General features: G+C 37.5%; 1 protein-coding gene and 1 non-coding gene across 2 annotated transcripts in view; both read left to right on the top strand.

Moving 5' to 3' along the window:
• The window catches only part of CDC73 (cell division cycle 73), a 93,645-nt gene extending 82,699 nt beyond the window's left edge, over window positions 1-10,946 (top strand). The window contains exons 15-17 of the mRNA XM_065938316.1: window positions 3,502-3,602; window positions 7,960-8,101; window positions 9,012-10,946. Of these exons, the coding sequence (XP_065794388.1) occupies window positions 3,502-3,602; window positions 7,960-8,101; window positions 9,012-9,048 (280 nt within the window). The 3' untranslated portion in view covers window positions 9,049-10,946. The remainder of the gene's footprint in view (window positions 1-3,501; window positions 3,603-7,959; window positions 8,102-9,011) is intronic.
• A 7,034-nt stretch (window positions 10,947-17,980) lies between these two features.
• LOC136170047 (U6 spliceosomal RNA) lies at window positions 17,981-18,087 on the top strand. Its single transcript, XR_010663505.1, has one exon. It is a non-coding gene; the product is annotated as a U6 spliceosomal RNA (small nuclear RNA).
• Window positions 18,088-19,941: the final 1,854 nt, after the last annotated feature.

Genomic DNA, 19,941 nt, shown 5'->3' with positions numbered 1-19,941 from the left:
TAACATACTCTACTGGTGTAACATAAAGAGAAACGATAGTCATGTAGCACTATGTTATCTCTCTGAAGTGTGGACAGGAGACTCCTGCAGGAACGATGGTGAGACTCTTTTCACTAAGGGTTCTCAGTTCAGTTCAGTCCCTCAGTTGTCTCCAACTCTTTGCAACCCCATGAACCGCAGCATGCCAGGCCTCCCTGTTCATCACCAACTCCTGGAGTCCACCCAAACACATGTCCATTTTGTTGGTGATGCCACCCAACTGTCTCACCCTCTGTCATCCCCTTCTCCTCCTGCCCTCAATCTTTCCCAGCATCAGGGTCTTTTCAAATGAGTTAACTCTTCCCATTACGAGGCCAAAAGTATTGGAGTTTCAGCTTTGACATCAGTCCTTCCAGTGAACACCCAGGACTGATCTTTAGGATGGACTGGTTGGATCTCCTTGCAGGCCAAGTGACTCTCAAGAGTCTTCTCCAACACCACAGTTCAAAAGTATCAATTCTTCGGCACTCAGCTTTCTTTATAGTTCAACTCTCACATCCATACATGACCACTGGAAAAACCATAGCCTTGACTAGACGGACCTTTGTTGGCAAAGTAATGTCGCTGCTTTTCAATATGCTATCTAGGTTGGTCATAACTTTCCTTCCAAGGAGTAAGCGTCTTTTAATTTCATGGCTGCAATCACCATCTGCAGTGATTTTGGAGCTCCCAAAAAATAAAATCAGCCACTATTTCCCAATCTATTTGCCATGAAGTGATGGGACCGGATGACATGATCTTAGTTTTCTGAATATTGAGGTTTAAGCCAACTTTTTCAATCTCCTCTTTCACTTTCATCAAGAGGCTCTTTAGTTCTTCTTCACTTTCTGCCACAAGGGTGGTGTCATCTGCATATCTGAGGTTATTGATATTTCTCCTGGCCATCTAGATTCCAGCTTGTGCTTCCTCCAACCCAGGGTTTCTCATGATGTACTCTGTATGTAATTTAAATAAGCAGAGTGACAATATACAGCCTTGACGTACTCCTTTTCCTACTTGGAACCAGTCTGTTGTTCCATGTCCAGTTCTTATTATTGCTTCCTGACCTGTATGCAGGTTTCTCAAGAGACAGGTCAGGTGGTCTGGTATTCCCGTCTCTTGAAGAATTTTCCACAGTTTATTGTGATCCACACAGTCAAAGATTTTGGTATAGTCAGTAAAGCAGAAATAGATGTTTTTCTGGAACTCTCTTGCTTTTTCAGTGATCCAGCGGATGTTGGCAATTTGAACTCTGGTTCCTCTGCCTTTTCTAAATTCAGCTTGAACATCTGGAAGTCCATGGTTCACATATTGTTGAAGCCTGGCTTAGAGAATTTTGAGCATTACTTTACTATTGCATGAGATGAGTGCAAATGTTTGAGCATTCTTTGGCATTGCCTTTCTTTGGGATAGGAATGAAAACTGACCTTTTCCAGTCTTGTGACCACTGCTAAGTTTTCCAAATTTGCTGGCATATTGAGTGCAGCACTTTCACAGCATTATCTTTCAGGATTTGAAATAGCTCAACTGGAATTCCATCACATCCACTAGCTTTGTTCTTTGTGATGCTTTCTTAAGGCCCACTTGACTTCACATTCCAGGATATCTGGCTCTACGTGAGTGTGAGTGATCACATCTTCCTTATTATCTGGGTCGTGAAGATCTTTTTTGTCCAGTTCTTCTATGTATTCTTGACCCCTCTTCTTAATATCTTCTGCTTCTGTTAGGTCCATACAGTTTCTGCCCTTTATTAAGCCCATCTTTGCACGAAATGTTCCCTTGGTATCTAATTTTCGTGATGAGATCTCTAGTCTTTCCCATTCTGTTGTTTGCCTCTATTTCTTTGCACTGATCAATGAGGAAGGCTTTCTTATCTCTTCTTGGTATTCTTTGGAACTCTGCATTCAAATGGGAATATCTTTCCTTTTCTCCTTTGCTTTTCAATTCCCTTCTTTTCACAGCTATTTGTAAGGCCTCCTCAGACAGCCATTTTGCTTTTTTGCATTTCTTTTTCTTGGGGATGGTCTTGATTCCTGTGTCCTTTACAATTTCACGAACCTCCGTCCATAGTTCATCAAGCACTCTTGTCTATCAGATCTAGTCCCTTAAATCTATTTCTCACTTCCACTGTATAGTCATAAGGGATTTGACTTAGGTCATACCTGAATGGTCTAGGGGTTTTCCCCACTTTCTTCAATTTCAGTCTGAATTTGGCAATAAAGAGCTCATGATCTGAGCCACAGTCTGCTCCCAGTCTTGTTTTTGCTGACTGTATAGAGCTTCTCCATCTTTGACTGCAAAGGATATAATCAGTCTGATTTCGATGTTGACCAGCTGGTGATGTCCATGTGTAGAGCCTTCTCTTTGTGTGTTGTTGGAAGAGGTGTTTTCTATGACCAATGCATTCTCTTGGCAGAACTCTGTTAGTCTTTGCCCTGCTTCATTCTGTACTCCAAGGCCAAATTTGAAGGTATTCTTGATATTTCTTGACTTCCTACTTTGCATTCCAGTCCCCTATAATGAAAAGGACATCTTTTTTGGGTGTTAGTTCTAAAAGGTCTTGTAGGTCTTCATAGAACCATTCAACTTGCTTCTTCAGCATTACTGGTCGAGGCATAGACTTGGATTACCGTGATACTGAATGATTTGCGTTGGAAACAGAGATCATTCTTTTGTTTTTGAGATTGAGTCCAAGTACTGCATTTCGGACTCTTCTGTTGACCATGATGGCTATTCCATTTCTTCTAAGGGATTGCTGCCCACAGTAGTAGATATAATGGTCATTTGAGTTAAATTCACCCATTCCAGTCCATCTTAGTTTGCTGATTCCTAGAATGTCGATGTTCATTCTTACCATCTCCTGTTTTACCACTTCCAGTTTGCCTTGATTCATGGATATAATGTTCCAGGTTCCTATGCAATATTTCTGTTTACAGCATCAGACCTTGCTCCTTTCACCAGTCACATCCACAACTGGGTGTTGTTTTTGCTTTTCTCCATCCCTTCATTCTTTCTGGAGTTATTTCTCCACTGATCTCCAGTAGCATATTGGGCACTTACCGACCTTGGGAGTTCATCTTTCATTGTCCTGTCTTTTTGCCTTTTCATACTGTTCTCAAGGCAAGAATACTGAAGTGGTTTGCCATTCCCTTCTCCAGTGGCCCACATTCCGTCAGACCTCTCCACCATGACCCGTCAGTCTTGGGCGGCCCCACATAGCATGGCTTAGTTTCATTGAGTTAGGCAAGGCTGTGGTCCATGTGATCAGCTTGGCTAGTTGTCTGTGATTGTAGTTTCAGTCTGTCTGTCCTCTGATGCCCTCTCTCAGAGCCTGCCGTGTTACTTGGGTTTCTGTTACCTTGGACGTGGGGTAGCTCTCTCTAGGCCTCGCTCATGTCGAAGCCACCACCTAAGGGATGTAGTAACTGAGATAACCTGAACCACTCAGTTTCCGCTCTTCCCTTTCCTCTTCTCTGCTAACAGGGACCGGGTCGTAGCAGTTTTCGTGCAGGGTCCTGCGTGGCAGTTCAAAGGTTGGCCGTGGCTTTTGCCTGATGGATCACCAGTTGACATATTTGCTAAAAGTAAGATTCTCTTTATTTTTACTGCTTATTTAATGTAGAAATGTTTTTGCTTTATTAAAGAGAAAGAGTCATCTATGGCTCTGCACATGTGATATGTATATCAGAGGATTCTTACTAAATACCATATATTTTTATTTTTAAACACCTGTGGAATATTTTTAAGTGTTTTTTGGAATATTAATATTTTCTGTGTATATCTAAAAGTGATTATTGCCTATGTTTCAACGTTAGTAATTAATTGGTAGGTTGCTTAGAAATCATTAATCTTGTTGCATGTACAGACATGTAAAATTGATTGCCAGTCTTTAAACAGGCTGACTTTTGTGGAACTAACAGCACCACTTGACTGTTGCCCGCTGTTCTCACTGTCTGAGACGGTTGCAGCGGAGTTGGCCGTTTTCTCTTGGTTCAGGTTGTAGCCAATTACTCTCTTCCTTTAGGGATCCCCTCCTCTGACCGTCCTGGAAGTAACCATTACTTTCTCCTGGTGATCTCATGGTAACATGCATTGCTTGACTTGACCTCATTTTTTTTATTTTTTTCACCTGATTTTTATATCTGTATTGTAAGTCCTCCCTGGCTTATTGCCAGTTCCAGGATGTGAGGGGTGTCATTTGATTCATTGACTGTTGTGTCATCAGCACAGAAAAGAGCATGGCATTGGGAAGCATTTTGTAGACACCTGTTAAATAAGGTGTAAATTTCGTGTATCATATCTTGTGTTGATCATATCTTGGCATTATTAATACACCAATAGTAGAAGAATGAAAGTCTGACTGAACAGCAATTCCATGAACTGTAGCCTGTGTGGTTTTTCTCTCCGTGGAATTCTTCAGGCAGAGTACTGGAGTGGGTTGCCAGTTTCTTCTCCAGGGGATCTTCCTGACGCAGGGGTTGAACCTGGGTCTCCTGTGTTGCAGGCAGATTCTTCACCATTTGAGTCACCAGGGAAGCCCTTTTAATTATTATTTGAGTACCCAGTGAAGTTAGTATCAGTAATAAAATCATGTTTTAAAAAGCATCCTCATGAAACAAGTATGTTTGTTAGAAATAACAACTTTAGTCGTTTCGAATGTAGATTGTGCTACTGTGAAATCCAGCTGTTTGTTGTTTTAAATAAAGCAGTTTAGTTTTTGTCAGTGGTGCCACCGTTCTTTTAGGTCAAAAATTACCCAAGCTTGAAAGCTTTTAATCATTATTCTCCTCCCTTCATTCAGTTTTAAAAATGAATGCTAATATGATGATAGTTTTTTGTGTTATTTCCAAAACCTGAGTAATGCACAGATTTGATAAATAGAAGTCAAAGATACAGGGAGAGTGGGAATTTTTAATGAAAGCAAAATGTCACTGAACACAAATTTTGTTGTGTTTTACCTACTTGCTTGCCTTGTTGAATAGTACTGTAATAAAAAATGATTAGAATGTCTTGAAGATAAAAATATTCTCCAAATTTCGTTAAGAATATAACTTTTAATTGTGGTTTTGTTGAGATCATTAGTCTTCAGAAATTTAGATAAGGACTTAGAGATTTTTTTTTTTAAGTTAACAATAATGATTTTCTTCCATGAATTACTTTCTCTTAAACCTTCCTTCTTTACTTAACCAGCATTTAAAATGAAAGTACTCTTGCCCTTCCATCTAAAACACATGGAAAGAAGCCCTTTCCTCTTCACCCCGCTTTTCTTCTAGCTTCCTCTCCTTTCCCTCCACAGCCAAGCCTTTGAAACCGTTGTCTGGCTCTCTGTTTGATCTCAGGCAGCTGTGGTGGTACTCGTCTGCTTACCCACTGAACTGCTCCCACAGGGATCCAGATATTGGCTACTTTTGGGCTCCTTATCAGATTACTCTTGATCCATTTCCTCATCTTAAAATGTTCTTTTCTGAGGGCTTGTTGCTTTGACTCAGACTCTAGCTGTTTTTCCTCTGGCTTTCAGTGCCAGCAGTGGCATTTCTGTGTTCCCGCTTTTCTTCTGCCTTAAGTATGGACACTCACTCGAGGAGATCTGGTGCTTCCCGGCATCTCCGTCCTTAGTTCTGAGTTACGTCTCTGGCTGGTGTTCTCAGCCTCCCTGTCTGCTGATGGTGGCTCCTGTGAGGTCCCATTGGTGCATCGGACTCTGCCTGTTCCGAGTGGAATCTGTTGTCTTACGTTCTCCGTCATCCCCAGACTGTTCTTCTCCTCAGTGTTTTAGTAATTTGCATAAGCCAGAAATTTAGAAATACGTTATCTCTTAGCTTTTAGCTGGTCTCCTTGTTGTAAATTAACTCTTGACTATTCTAGCTGCTCACGTTTCCCACATAACCTACATGGATAATGATAATATCTGTATAGCATAGGGGTAAACTGAGGGTACTTGGTAAAAAAATGTATTTTCTTCATGCTGCATAATAAATTAACAGAGGTTTAGAGAAGATCTTAAACTCTATAAAATTGCCAAATAAAATCTTTTCAAAATTATGAAAAATTTGAGCTTGATACTGATTTTTAAAAATACTATTTTTTATGCTTCAAGTGGTTACATGCATTTGTTGACCAAGATTTTTAAATGACAATTTCTTCAAATTTTTTGTTATCATTGAGAAAATTTTCTGTTTTAATAATCTTCTCTATTATGCTGCCCCTTTGTCGTTTTACATGCCATCATCTATCCACCAAAATGCTATTTAAGAGCACCTTTTCTGTTTCCTTTGTTTCTGCAAAAAGTGTTTTGACAACAATCATGCAGTAGAAAATGAACAACAAATTTGTAAAATTTTGCTTTAGTCTTCCCAGATAACTGTCTTCTTATAAAAGAAACTTATTTCTTCTATTTTTGATGAAGCTTAAAAACTATGTCTTTTTCTGAGTGAGAAAGATATTTTATGGTGATGTCTTGGTTTAAGTTTGCTTTGCCACCATTGCTTCATGCTGTTAAGATACTTTGTGTAATGAAAGAAACGGTTTCCTCATTTTGTGACTTAAACTTTTTGAACTCTGATATTCAGATTTAATTTAAAAATTGTGTATTCTGTTGAAAAATAAATGCTATGTAAACTAAATCTATTGAAATTAGTAAAGGGGATTATTGGCCCTTGTGACTTTAGATAAGTCATTTTAAAAATTATAACTCATGTATTTTTAAGAACAATTTAAAACAAATAATGAGAAGATCAGAAAAGAGAAACATGTAATGAGCAGAGAGTACTGAACAGTGACTTCATTTGATTTAAAAATTTAAACAAATATTTTTTACATATATAATAAGTATTTTGAAAATGGCTTTTCTGAATCCATAACATACAGCCCCTTTAATGAACTGGTTTAAATTGGTTAAATTTTTTTTTTTTTTTTTTGACCATGGCTGAGTAGGATCTACACGTAGGACATTGCCTACAGAGAGTTGTTCTTGGGTAGGGCATTCTGAGCTTGCTTCTGTCGCAGGGCCTTTGTACCAGCTGTTCCTTCTGCCTGAAATCCTGTTTTTCAGGATCTTTGCTAACCTCTTTTTATATCAAGTAAATATCTATTTCCAGGTCACTTTCTTTAGAGACCTTCCAGTTCTTTCTTCTTCCTTTTTCATCATTTCTTGCCATATCCCATTTGTTCTATCACTTGCTAATTACTTCTTGAATCTTTCTATCATATGTGTATCTTCTCCCCAGTAGAGCAGATCTGTCTGTCTCTCCTCTAGGTTTTATACCGTATCATTGGTCTCTGCTAAATACTTTGCAGAGTGAGCCATCATGTCTCTTAGGCAACCATCCAAGCTCCTTAATGTGACCTTTAGGACCAACATTGCTCTGAACCTCTATGGTCTTATCCTTCATCCATTTCCTGTGTTACTTTGCATGATGCAACTTTGTTAAATTTCTTTAGTTTCTAAACTGAACTCTTTGAACATGCTCTTTTGTTAACTGGATCACTTTTGCTCTGTGTTTGCCTAATTCTTATGCCACCCTACCTATCCAAGCCTTTTCTGAATCCCGTAATCTGGGTAAACTACTCTCTGGTGTTTCTGTGATATTCTACTACCTTTATCTTTCTGTATGTGCGATGGTGTTTTCTTATTATCCTTCACTGGATCGTACACGTTTTATTTTACCTCATTCTTCATTGCAGTCCCCAGTGGCTGGTGTGTATAAGCCTCAGTAAATTTTTGTTGAATTAAATGTTTTGGGAGATACTACAGTGCTTAGCCTCTATTTCAGAGATCACTTAGGTTGTAATACAGCTTTGTTGGTAGAAGAAAGGTTGAACTTTTTATTTTTTTTACGTTTTTTTGGTTAATGTCTGTGGTTGGTATTTTATTCCTTTATAAAATATTTTTATAATGTTGATTGCAGTTTGAATAAAGAACATTATTTCTCCTACTTCTAGTTAAAGCCTTCCATCTCAAATATGATGAAGTTCGTCTGGACCCAAACGTTCAGAAATGGGACGTAACAGTATTAGAACTCAGCTATCACAAACGTCATCTGGACAGACCAGTTTTCTTACGATTCTGGGAAACATTGGATAGGTAATCATAATCCTAAAATGCACTTACTTCTGCTTTATTGCAGTAGTTTTCCTGTCTTCTCAGTTGCATTTTAAGTTCCTTAGAGTTGTGAACCATACCCCCCAGCTCCCCTTTCAAACATTGCCTAATTTGATGTTGATCTAAAATAGGTAATTAGCAAAGTATCTTTGTTGTATTGACTTTGGAAACAAAGGGAGAAACTGCTTAAAGCTTAGTAGAGAGAAAAGTAAACCTGAGTTCAAAGACTCAGATTTGGTCTTGGTTTTGCGATTTGACTCTAATGAACCCTGTGGCTTTTCTGAACCTTGTTTTCTGTCAACCCAAGGAACTGGCTTTAAGCAGTTCTTTCATTTTTTGACAGCACCTTTTGAAAGGTTTCTGACTCTACTTGAGGTATGGGTAGCTGGTAGCTCGTGAAAGGAATTTGGTTTTTGAATTTATCTTAATCACTGGTATAAATTGGTTTTTTCTAAAGCCCTTTACAATAATAGCAGTTTTATAATTGGAAAGTAAGGACAGCATATGATCACAGTACCATTGAACCTGTTCTCGTTGGAGGTGCTTTTTAAAGCCTGTAACTTTCTTGATCTCTCACCAAATATTCTGTGTTTCCTCAGAGTCAGAGATGATTGAGATAACCCAGTGGTTGTAGTTGATAATATATTAAAGAGAGTCATTTATTATCCTAGCCAGAAGCTCTTACATTGTAGAAATTAATAAGATGAATGGTTTTTCTGGCTTCAAAAATCTTTATATTCCCAAAGGTTATAGTATCTACTTTTTAGAAAGCAAAACATCCTGTTCCACTGTTGATTTTAATCTTTAATAATACCAACTATTTTTACAGGTAGTATTGTAAAAATTCTAAAACTCCTATAGTCATTATGACCTATTATAATACTGTTTTCAGGTACATGGTAAAGCACAAATCCCACTTGAGGTTCTGAGTTAGCACTTGTTTCCTGGAAATCTGAATTAAGACGATAACACCGCGGATACACCGTGATGCACCGTGCTCTATAAAGACTGGGACTGAAGCTTTATGAATTTATCAAGAACTTAAAAATGAAGACGGTCACGGATCGATCTTTTATAAAACCTTATTTGATGATTTATGCTTCAAAGGGATGATGCCTGTCATCCATATAAGCAAACTTTTTGGCTTACAACTATTTTTTTAATATTAGTCTTCTAGTCTGTAATGGAAATTGTATATTTTGATAGAAGTTTTTTCTCCATTGGTTACATTAGCATCACTTAAAATTTGTTTCTCTAGGAAATAAATACAGGTTACAAATGTGTGTATATGTAGAGGTTATAAGGCTCTCTAAGCCATCTTGCTTCTGATTTTTCATTGCTCTTTAATTCCTTTTATTGAAAATACTATGTTATGAATGGTATTAAAATTTAGTCTCTGAAACGTCAAAAACCAAGCAAAGGGATGTGACTATTTTGAATGAATCAAAATGTCAGCCTGTATGTGTACTATACTTTCTGTTTATTTAAAAAGGGATAATGAAAAATCAAGAAGAATTCTTCAGCTTTGGTTGAACTGTTCAGTTTTTCAAGACTTCTTTACTTATAATGAATACATTTAATGAATGTACATTCTTCTCACTGACTTTGGTAATTTTAAAACTTAGAGTGATATGTTTCTGTGATATCTTTCCACTTGAAAAATCTCAAAACACAGATTAAAAATATAATAGGCTATAATACTTTTTATTTTGGGAGCCAGAATATGATTGGGGGAAAGAAATGTATACGTCCTTCTGCAGTGTAACTTTATCTTTTCTCATAAGCCCACATTCCAATTCTTCCTTTATATGGTATAGGATTTTGAGTCTTCTATTTCTAGGCATGTTCTTATCTTCCATTATCTTTAATATTGATAACTCTCCCAGACACCAAAGAACATATTTGCTTAATTAAGTGTCTGAACAGAAACAAGATGAAAACACTGGTATTTTTATGTGAGTATTCAATATCGTATAAAATATAAAACCTATATTTTAACTTAGTAAAATATTTTACTACTTCTGTACTTTAGACAGAGTGTTGCCTCCAAGGTACAATGAATGAGCATTTTTCTTGAGTCTTGATCCATCTTTTATTCCTTAAAAAGCAACTTGGACCCTTTACTCCCCTAAAGAGGTTTTACCACTAGAATTGTTGCTGATCATTCATCTTATGCCATTCCCATCCTCCCCCTCCCCCCACATTTAGCTCCTTTCTGGGTTAAGCTGACATTACCTAGCCTCATTTTGAAATTTAATGCTGTCATAAAAATGAGAAGCACTTATTATTTATTTTTTAAGTAACCACAAAAGTTCATGTCAGTAATGAATAGAAAAAGTATTTATTCATATGGAATTTACTAGGTTCTTCAGGAAAAAAGCAGTCAGCATTTTAAATTATTAGAATTTAGGATATGTATAAGATTTGAACAGATTGTGCCCCCCCCCTTCTTACCTTCTCTGCATCCTTTCTTCTTGAAAAGAAAACTCAAATTTGTTCACATTAGAATTTCTCAGTATATAAATCTGTTTTCAAAATAAATTATGTATTGTATGAACTTTCTCCATGATGAAATAGTCAAGGACTAGAATCTGTAATATTTTAATGTAAGATTACTTGTTAAGACTACTACAAGTGGACATGAGCTACCTTTCTATAAAGATTTTTAGTATTTATACTTATGTATGAAATTTACAGAGTGTGGTTATAACTCAGAACATCTACTTTCAATAGGGTTTATTTTTCTATCTTGAATTTGCCTTACGTGTATTCAAAGGCTCTGGAAATAACATTAGGAAAAGTACAAATATACTATGAATTTCATGTATCTTAAAATCAGACCCTTAATACATAGTTAATTTCTTTTCCTTTTTTAAAAATTCATTCCCTTATCTAGGTCCATGGAATTCATTTTATAGCCATTAATTCTAAGGGAAAAAAAAACCAAGCTTCTGGCCAATCACTCTTCCTCTCATGACTCCAGGTCCTGTAGCAGTGCCTGTCACGGTGCCTTGCACATACATAGTAGGCATTCAGTAAATGTTCTGTGCATGAATGAGTGATGGAGTTTCAGTATAACTGGTTTATTACAAAGCATTGACTCTACTTGATCTTGGAGCTTAAAAATATAGAATCACAATGATTGAAGAGTCCTATGCACATATTTTGATGCAAATGAAATACACCTTAGTAAGCTTGATTTATCCACAAGTAACTGGAAACACTCGTGTCTTGTCCCACCAGTAAAAGAAGGCTCCTTTTCTTCATTCGTAGGATACTTTTCTGAGTCGGGCAACAGTCAGAAGCTTGTGGGTTTCCATCAGCAGCCCTCAACCCTGACTGTATACTAGAATCACTTGGGGCCTTTCAAAAAACTCCATTACCTGAATCCTGTTTCTGATTTTATTTGTCTGGGATGAGACCCATTCATCAGTATTTTTAAAAAGTCCTTCAGGTAATTTTATGTTCAAAAAGGATTGAAAATCACTGGTTAAATATGAAAACAATTAAATATTGTGTTATCTCCTCCTTTTTTTGTTTTTGTTTTTTTCTTTTGTGGCCACCTTTTTGCACTAGACCATCCCCATTATTGGTGGTATTGGCCTATGGTTCCACATGACAAATTCAAGTCTTATTTATTTAATGTAGGAATATTTTGTTTAATATTTAAATAATGTTTAATATATTTCCTTATAAACTAGTCTTATAGTTCATGATTTGTTTCCCATGTATCCATATCCTTTACTAACTTTTTCTTTCAACAGCAGCATGACAACAGTCCAAAAGAAATAAATGATTCATAATGAGGAAAATTTCATAATTTTTAAGGTAGAAGGAAGTAAAGTATTAATTTCTTATCTGCCATGCAGAATTAGACAAATAGAGTCTGCTTATGAAAGGAAAGAGGCATACTTTTTAATTGGTCTACACAGAAAAGTAAAAGTAAAGTATTCATTTACATAAGATTCATTATCTAATGAACATTGAAGGAAATATTTTTCCTAAATAAAAAATATTGTGACTCCTAATAAAATTAAAGTGATGACATTGTTCTTTTTTTTGGAAGGTGGGGAGGGGGGTATTTAGTTGCCATATTTCTTACTACATAGCAATTCTATTTTATTGGTATTAATAATAGAAACAGTGATGATAGGGTATACATATGTGGCCAGGAATAAATTGCCACTCTTCCAGATAACTGTTCTATGAGTCTTACTATTTTATAAATTAGTTTATAAATTTTTTAAGACCAGTGGTATATTTTACATTACAAATGCATTCTTTACAAAAGCTGGTCAAAATTAACCATGAAAAATAATCACATTAACCTTAATATTATATGACTGAACTTTTATTATTCAATTGGATTTGATGTGGAACAGACTACTCTAACCATGGTATATTAACTTTAGAAATAAAAAGGGGAGAAATGACTGAATTTGACTTAAAGAATTAGATTAGAAATTTTGAAATGCCACTTGCTATGTGTTCTGGGCAGTTCATTGCCACATTGCCAACTCATTGCCGACTCAAGACCCCAGCACAGTTTCTACATTAACATGTTGGAATAATTAAGAAAAAAAATTTAAATGTATAGTAGATGTATAAAGAATTATATTTAGTAAATGGATAATAGGTGATAACACTTCCAGGTTATTGGTCTGTTTGTTTTTTTTATGTATTATTTTAGGTAGTATTTATAAGAACATCTTGGGAGTTATAAATGTGTGCCATTTAAGTGAGTAAAGTTAATGAAATAAAACTAGTTTTATTGCCGAAGTTCAAAAAGTGGGGTGATGCTATGTCAAATTTTAGTAAATGACCTACTCTCAGAATTTTGCCATTGAATTCCATTTCTATCCACTTTAAATTTACTAAAAGTTACTTAACCTCCATGTTTGATTATAGTGCTTCATATGTAATGTAGTTGATGTACATGGTGTAGGCACTATAAGTGATTATCCATCAATTTTTTTATTTCTCAAGCAAAATGGTTCTTGAATAGAGTTTAAGTCGAAACCTGATAAAGTGTTCTACTCATTCTGATTTAATATCAGTGGATTTTAAGTCTCAGGTTTAATTGTGAATAAAACATTTTGTAGTACTTTAATACTACTCATCCCCCAACATGCATGCACACACACGCCCCCCCCCCCACACACACATACACACACTCTCTCTCTTTCTCTCTCCCCCAACCAAGAAGACAGAAAAATCACATTCAATCAAGAAGACAAAAACTGTAGTGTGGGGTAGGATATAGATGATGAAAGTCTTTAGGTAAAATAATTGATTCATGAGATTTTTTTCAGGCATAGTATTCCTCTGCTTGGGAAATAAATGCAATATAAGTTTCCACTTTGAAAACTAAGTGCATTTATAGTCACCTTTTCTGTTAATAAGTTAAATAAAATAGCAACTCGTAGTTCTTCATAAAGATAATAATCTATGTGCCTGGCTGAACTTGCAGCTTGGTTATGGTCACGTTTCTTATATCCTTGTTGTAATAGAATTAAGAGTGTATCTTGATAAATTATCTTTACAGTTTGAGCGTCCCGACTTTTAAAGTTTCAAAAAAACTCTACTCCCACATAATCAAATCATTAGCAGCAGCATCATATCGGTGGGGCCGGTAATGTGTGAATCTTCTGCAGCAGAATGTCTTTAATGAAGAGTTAAATGGGCCATATTCAAACTTAATTTCCATCCAATTCATCATAAGTGCCCACTAAATATGTATTTTATTCTGCTCCCCGTTCCTTTGAACCTCTGCTCTTGGGTGAGCTTTCACTTAACTAAAATAGATGTAGTATGAGTTGTAAATGTTGAATTTGTTTTAGGGCTCAGAGGTGCTAGTATATAAGTAACGGCATATTGCCAAATAAGCTTTTTTTCTCTCGTTCTCTAAAACACTTTCCTTTTATATTTAATTGTATAATGATCAGCATTTATGGTTGATTAGAAGACTTTCCCTGTCAGTTTTCTTAAATGACCACAGAAAAACAGTAAAATTAGCCCTGGCGAAGGCTGTGCTGTTGAGTCTGTCTCATAATTATTTGTAGATCCTTTGGCATAGAATTACTTATAGTTTATAATTCACCCTCATCTAGAGAATGTTGATTTATATCATGAAACTGATATGAATAGGGCTGAGACCATAAGAAACAGAAGACATGTGACAGATCTATTTATCACATTTGGATATTTTATTGGGCTTCATTTGCCAAAAAAATCTAAGTGGAAGTACATTGGGTCATGCAGCATTCACTGTGAAAGAACATGGTAATGTATGTTCACAGAACTGCCATCATACAGTTTACAGTGTTAAAGATGAAAGTGTGGTAATAGCATTGATTTTTCTTTTTTAAACTTGTTAGATAACATGAACATGTTTCTCTTTAAAATGGAGTAATGTGAAGGTTTATCAAGTCAGTGTATGTGTAATGGCTGGGGGAGATCAGAGGAACTTGTTCGTGGCTCATTAGTTATTTTAGCCCAGCTGGGCATTACTAATGTTTATGGTGGTTTTGATTTTAAAGAGTTTGCATTCTTAGTTATGCATTTTTACTCCATAATGCACCACTGAGCACAAAAAGAAAGTGTAAAAGAGTTACTGATGATGAAATAAATTGAGGAGCATTAATGTAGTTTAAAGCAAGTTGATGTAGGAATTTGAGGAGAAAAATTATAAGGGAACTCCACCCCATGGAGAAATATAGAATGAGTTGGGCAACGACGTATCCTGTTTTGGGGTTTCGGTCATATAGTGACTAGGCAAAACTGTGGTATGATACTTTTTCCCACTCCACTGGCATTTAGCTGCAGGTGGTGGTGGTCACTCAGTCGTGTCTGACTCTTTGCAACCCCATGGACTGTAGCCCCCCGGGCTCCTCTGTCAATGGACTTCTCCAGGCAAGAATACTGGAGTGGAGAGCCATTTCCTTCTCCAGGGAATCTTCCTGACCCAGGAATCGAACCTGCATCTCCCATGTCTCCTGCATTGACAGGAGGGTTATTTACCAGCGAGCTACCAGGGAAGCCCAGCATGTGTTCACTTTCATAAAAGGTGACTTTTGCGGCTTCCGCAGCTTAAACTTTTTATCTCCAATTAGAACTTCAGCTTCATTAACCAAATTTTGACCCGACCTGGTGTATAGAACCTGAATCCTGCTCTAACTGATCAGTTAACCCCGTGTCACCAGGGTCTGACCCCGGACAGGTATTATCTTCCTGGTTCCCACCTGATCCCAGCCTTTCTTCTCCCTGTCCAAGGTTCTCTTGGCTTTTGCACTCCTGACATTACCTGACCCTGAGTCAGCTTACCACAGAAATTAGCCCCAGTAGCCAACCCCTCAGGGAAAAACAAATGAAAGTGTCCTGCTCTGTTTCACAGAGAAAGGCATCTCTTACTCCCGGGTTAAAAGTCAGCAACAGAGTACAACTAAAAACATTTTCTTTTTTCCACAAGAAATGAAATTTTTAAAAAATGTGTAGCCCTTGAGTGCTTTCATAAGACCGTGACGTTTATGATCCCGTCAACATTTAGCCAAAAGGAACTTCCTAAAAGACTTAGGTATTTGGTAGAGTGTGATTATAAATGTGTTTCAGCTCTCAGCAAGGACGTTTAGATTATGTAAACTTCCCCGGATTCACTGTGCGAGAATCTCACATGAATATGAAAGACAACCAATTAGAAATCACCCGACTGTGTAACCTCTGCTAAGCCACTCAACCTCTCAACACATCGGTGTCTTTGCTACATGGTGATGGTAATAGCAACATTATAAAGTGGTTATGAAAATTATGTATGTAAACAGGATATTTATAGAGTTAGTGTTGGGCTCTAGTAGCAGGCAAATTTTTTTTACCCCTGAGCCACCGAGGAATCCAGTAGAGGGGATAGGTTTAGTTGCTCAGTCGTGTCCAATTCTGTGGCCCCAAGGACTGTAGCCTTCCAGGCTCCTCAGTCCATGTGATTTCCCAGGCACGAATACTGGAGTGGGTTGCCATTTCCTTCTCCAGGGGTAGAGGGAATAGGGAGAGAAAAAAGTATTGGGTGGTGAATGAAAATGTAAAACCACTAAGTCTTCATCTTTCATGAAGAAAGTCAATTGATAATGTCTTAAATTGAAAAATCAAGAGAGATGACTTTGAACAACTTGTTTAGAAGTACAGAGTTTTGACCTGGGTTCCTCAGAAGGCAGACCCTGAGGCAAAGGCAGACAAGCTGCTCCTTTATTAGGGACAGAGAAGGATAAACGGGGAGATGAGGGTGCTCATGAAGGGTGGTTGCCAAGGTGTAAACCAGATCAGCCTCTCTCATCAAGCACAACCAGTGGTTCACTCTCACAAGAACATTCAGTGAGAGGCCATATAAATGACCGTGACTGGAGACAGCCCATTCTGGTGGGAATCCAGGGAAGAAGGTTTCCCTGGAGGTTCAGTGGTTAAGAACCCACCTGCCAGTGCAGGGGACTCAGGTTCAATCCCTGGATCAGGAAGATCCCCTGGAGGAGGAAATGGCAACCTACTCCAATATTCTTGCCTGGAGAATTCCATGGACAGAGGAGCCTGGTGGGCTACAGTCGATGGGGTTGCAGAAGAGTCAGACACAACCTAGCAACTAAACAACAATAACAGAGGGAGGAAGACAATCACCAGCTTCCATATCTTGCTGGTGAAAGGTTCACTTCACAATAAGGCAGACAGTCACCAAGTGTGCCAGCTGACACCTCAGTGCCAATAGGGAAGTCTTCATGTGAGGTAAGAGGCATAGAAGGTAGGAGGTGGACTGGACATGAGAGCCTGTTTGCCCACGACTCAGGGAAGTGACCTAGAACCCCAGGCAGAGCTGGTTCCTGCAGAGATGACAGAAACTAGTAGTCAAGCTCTGGAGGCAAGTGAGGTTGTCTGGCTCTGAAGTTGCACTTAGGGGTGTTTGATAAAAAGGGTAATATTTTTTAAAAAGCAACTAAAAGAAGAAAATGGAATTTGACTTCCCATGGAAAAAGGAAAAAAAAAAAAAAACATTTCCTATGAGAAAAGGCAATCAGGAGTAATAAAAATTAGGACAAAATTCTTGAAATATAATTTTAGTTATTTGATTCATGTGCATGTATTATGCAATGTAATCTTTATCAAAATACCAGTGGCATTTTAAAAAAACAGATCTAGAACAAGAAAGCTTAAAATTTGTATGGAAGCACAAAAGACTCCAAATAGCCAGAGCAATCTTGAGAAGGAAAAATAGAGTATAGTCTGAAGTCTCCCTGACTTCAGACTATACTAAGGGCTACCATAATTAAGACAGTATATGCTACTGTCACAAAAACTAAAGACATAGATCAATGGAACAGAATAGAAGGCCCATAAATAGACCCAGACGCCTATGGTCAATTAATCTATGATGAAGAAGGCAAGAACATACAATGGAGAAAACACACTCTTCAACAAGTAGTACTGGGAAAACTGGACACCTACATGTGAAAGAATGAAATCAGAACATTTTCAAGGTTGCTTGGGGGGGGGGGGGGCTTTTGTGTTTTCATAACTAAAAATTTTTTGTTCTAATTCTGTGAAAAATTCCATTGGTAATTTGAGAAATGCACATCAAAACTACAATGTGGTGTCACCTCACACCAGTTAAAATGGCCATCATCAAAAAACCTACAAATGATAAATGGTGGAGAGGATGAGGAGAAAAGGGAACCCTCTTATACTGTTGGTGGGAATGTAAATTGATAAAGCCACTATGGAGAACAGTATGGAGGTTCCTTAAAAAAATTGAAAATAGAGTTACCATATGACCCAGGAACCCCACTCCCAGAGAAAACTATTAATTCTAAAAGATATGTGCTCCCTGTGCTCACTTCGGCAGCACATATACTAGAACTGGAACGATACAGAGAAGATTAGCATGGCCCCTGCGCAAGGATGACACCCAAATTCGTGTAGCATTCCATATTTTTGCTCAATTCCAGAAAAAGAAATGACCCAATCAAAAAATGGGCCAAAGATCTAAACAGACATTTCTCCAAAGAAGACATACAGGTGGCTAACAAACACATGAAAAGATGCTCAACATCACTCGTTATCAGAGAAATGCAAATCAAAACCACAATGAGGTACCATTACACGCCAGTCAGGATGGCTGCTATCCAAAAGTCTACAAGCAATAAATGCTGGAGAGGGTGTGGAGAAAAGGGAACCCTCTTACACTGTTGGTGGGAATGCAAACTAGTACAGCCACTATGGAAAACAGTGTGGAGATTCCTTAAAAAACTGGAAATAGAGCTGCCATATGACCCAGCAATCCCACTGCTGGGCATACACACTGAGGAAACTAGATCTGAAAGAGACACGTGCACCCCAATGTTCATCGCAGCACTGTTTATAATAGCCAGGACATGGAAGCAACCTAGATGCCCATCAGCAGATGAATGGATAAGGAAGCTGTGGTACATATACACCATGGAATATTACTCAGCCATTAAAAAGAATTCATTTGAATCAGTTCTAATGAGATGGATGAAACTGGAGCCCATTATGCAGGGTGAAGTAAGCCAGAAAGATAAAGACCAATACAATATACTAACGCATATATATAGAATTTACAAAGATGGTAACAATAACCCCACATGCAAGACAGAAAAAGAGACACAGATGTATAGAATAGACTTTTGGGCTCTATGGGAGAAGGCGAGGGTGAAATGATCTGAGAGAACAGCATCAAAACATGTATATTGTCAAGTGTGAAACAGATTGCCAGTCCAGGTTGGATGCATGAGACAAGTGCTCAGGGCTGGTACTGGGATGACCCAGAGGGATGGGATGGGGAGGAAGGCGGGAGGGGGGTTCAGGATGGGGAACACATGTAAATCCATGACTGATTCATGTCAATGTATGGCAAAAACCACTACAATATTGTAAAGTAATTAGCCTCCAGCTAATAAAAATAATTGGGAAAAAAAGAAAGGAAAAAAAAAAAAAAAAACCCACAGACCTGCTCTTCCCCAGACACTCTCAGAAGCCCCACAATCTATCTGCTTTGTAAAGATCCTGGGTCCTCTAATTTAATAAAAATGGGAACCTTAAAAAAAAATAATAAAATAAGTAATAAATAAAATGGGAATTAATGAGAAAAAAAATAAAAGATATGTACTCCCTAATGTTTATTGTAGCACTATTTGCAATAGCTAGGACATGGAAGCAATCTATATGTCTATCAACATGAGTAACTAAAGAAGATGTGGTACAATGGAATGTTACTCGGCCATAATAAGAACAAATTGTGTCCTTTGCAGAGATGTGGATGACCTAGAGACTGTCATACAGAGGGAAGTCAAAAAGAGAAAAAAATATATTAATGCATATATGTGAGATCTAGTAAAATGGTACAGATGAGCCCACCTGCAAAACAGAAATAGAGACACAGATGTAGAGAATATTCATATGGACGCCAAAGGGGAAAGGGGGATGATCTGGGAGGTTGCGATTGACATGTATACACTACAGTGTTTATAGATAACTAATGAAGACCTACGGTATAGCTCAGGGAACTCTGTGATGACCTAATTGGGAAGGAAATCCAAAAAAGAGGGGATATATGTGTATGTGTGGATGATGCGTCTTTCTGTACAGCAGAAGGTGACACAGCAGTCTGAAGCAATAATACCTAGTTTTTTTCCTTAAAAAAATCTATTTTGTAAGACTTTGTCTTCTGAAAGAAAGGAATAATGGAAAACCCGTGTCCCTATCAGGATCTGCCACTCTTCTCAGACATATATGTAGTTATCAATAGCTTTTGGAAGATAATCCTTCGA

Source organism: Muntiacus reevesi, chromosome 5 (genome assembly GCF_963930625.1).
Source record: "Muntiacus reevesi chromosome 5, mMunRee1.1, whole genome shotgun sequence".
NCBI classification, from domain to species: Eukaryota; Metazoa; Chordata; class Mammalia; order Artiodactyla; family Cervidae; genus Muntiacus; species Muntiacus reevesi.
Note: the sequence above shows the minus strand (reverse complement) of the source record. Positions and strands in the feature narration are given on the sequence as shown.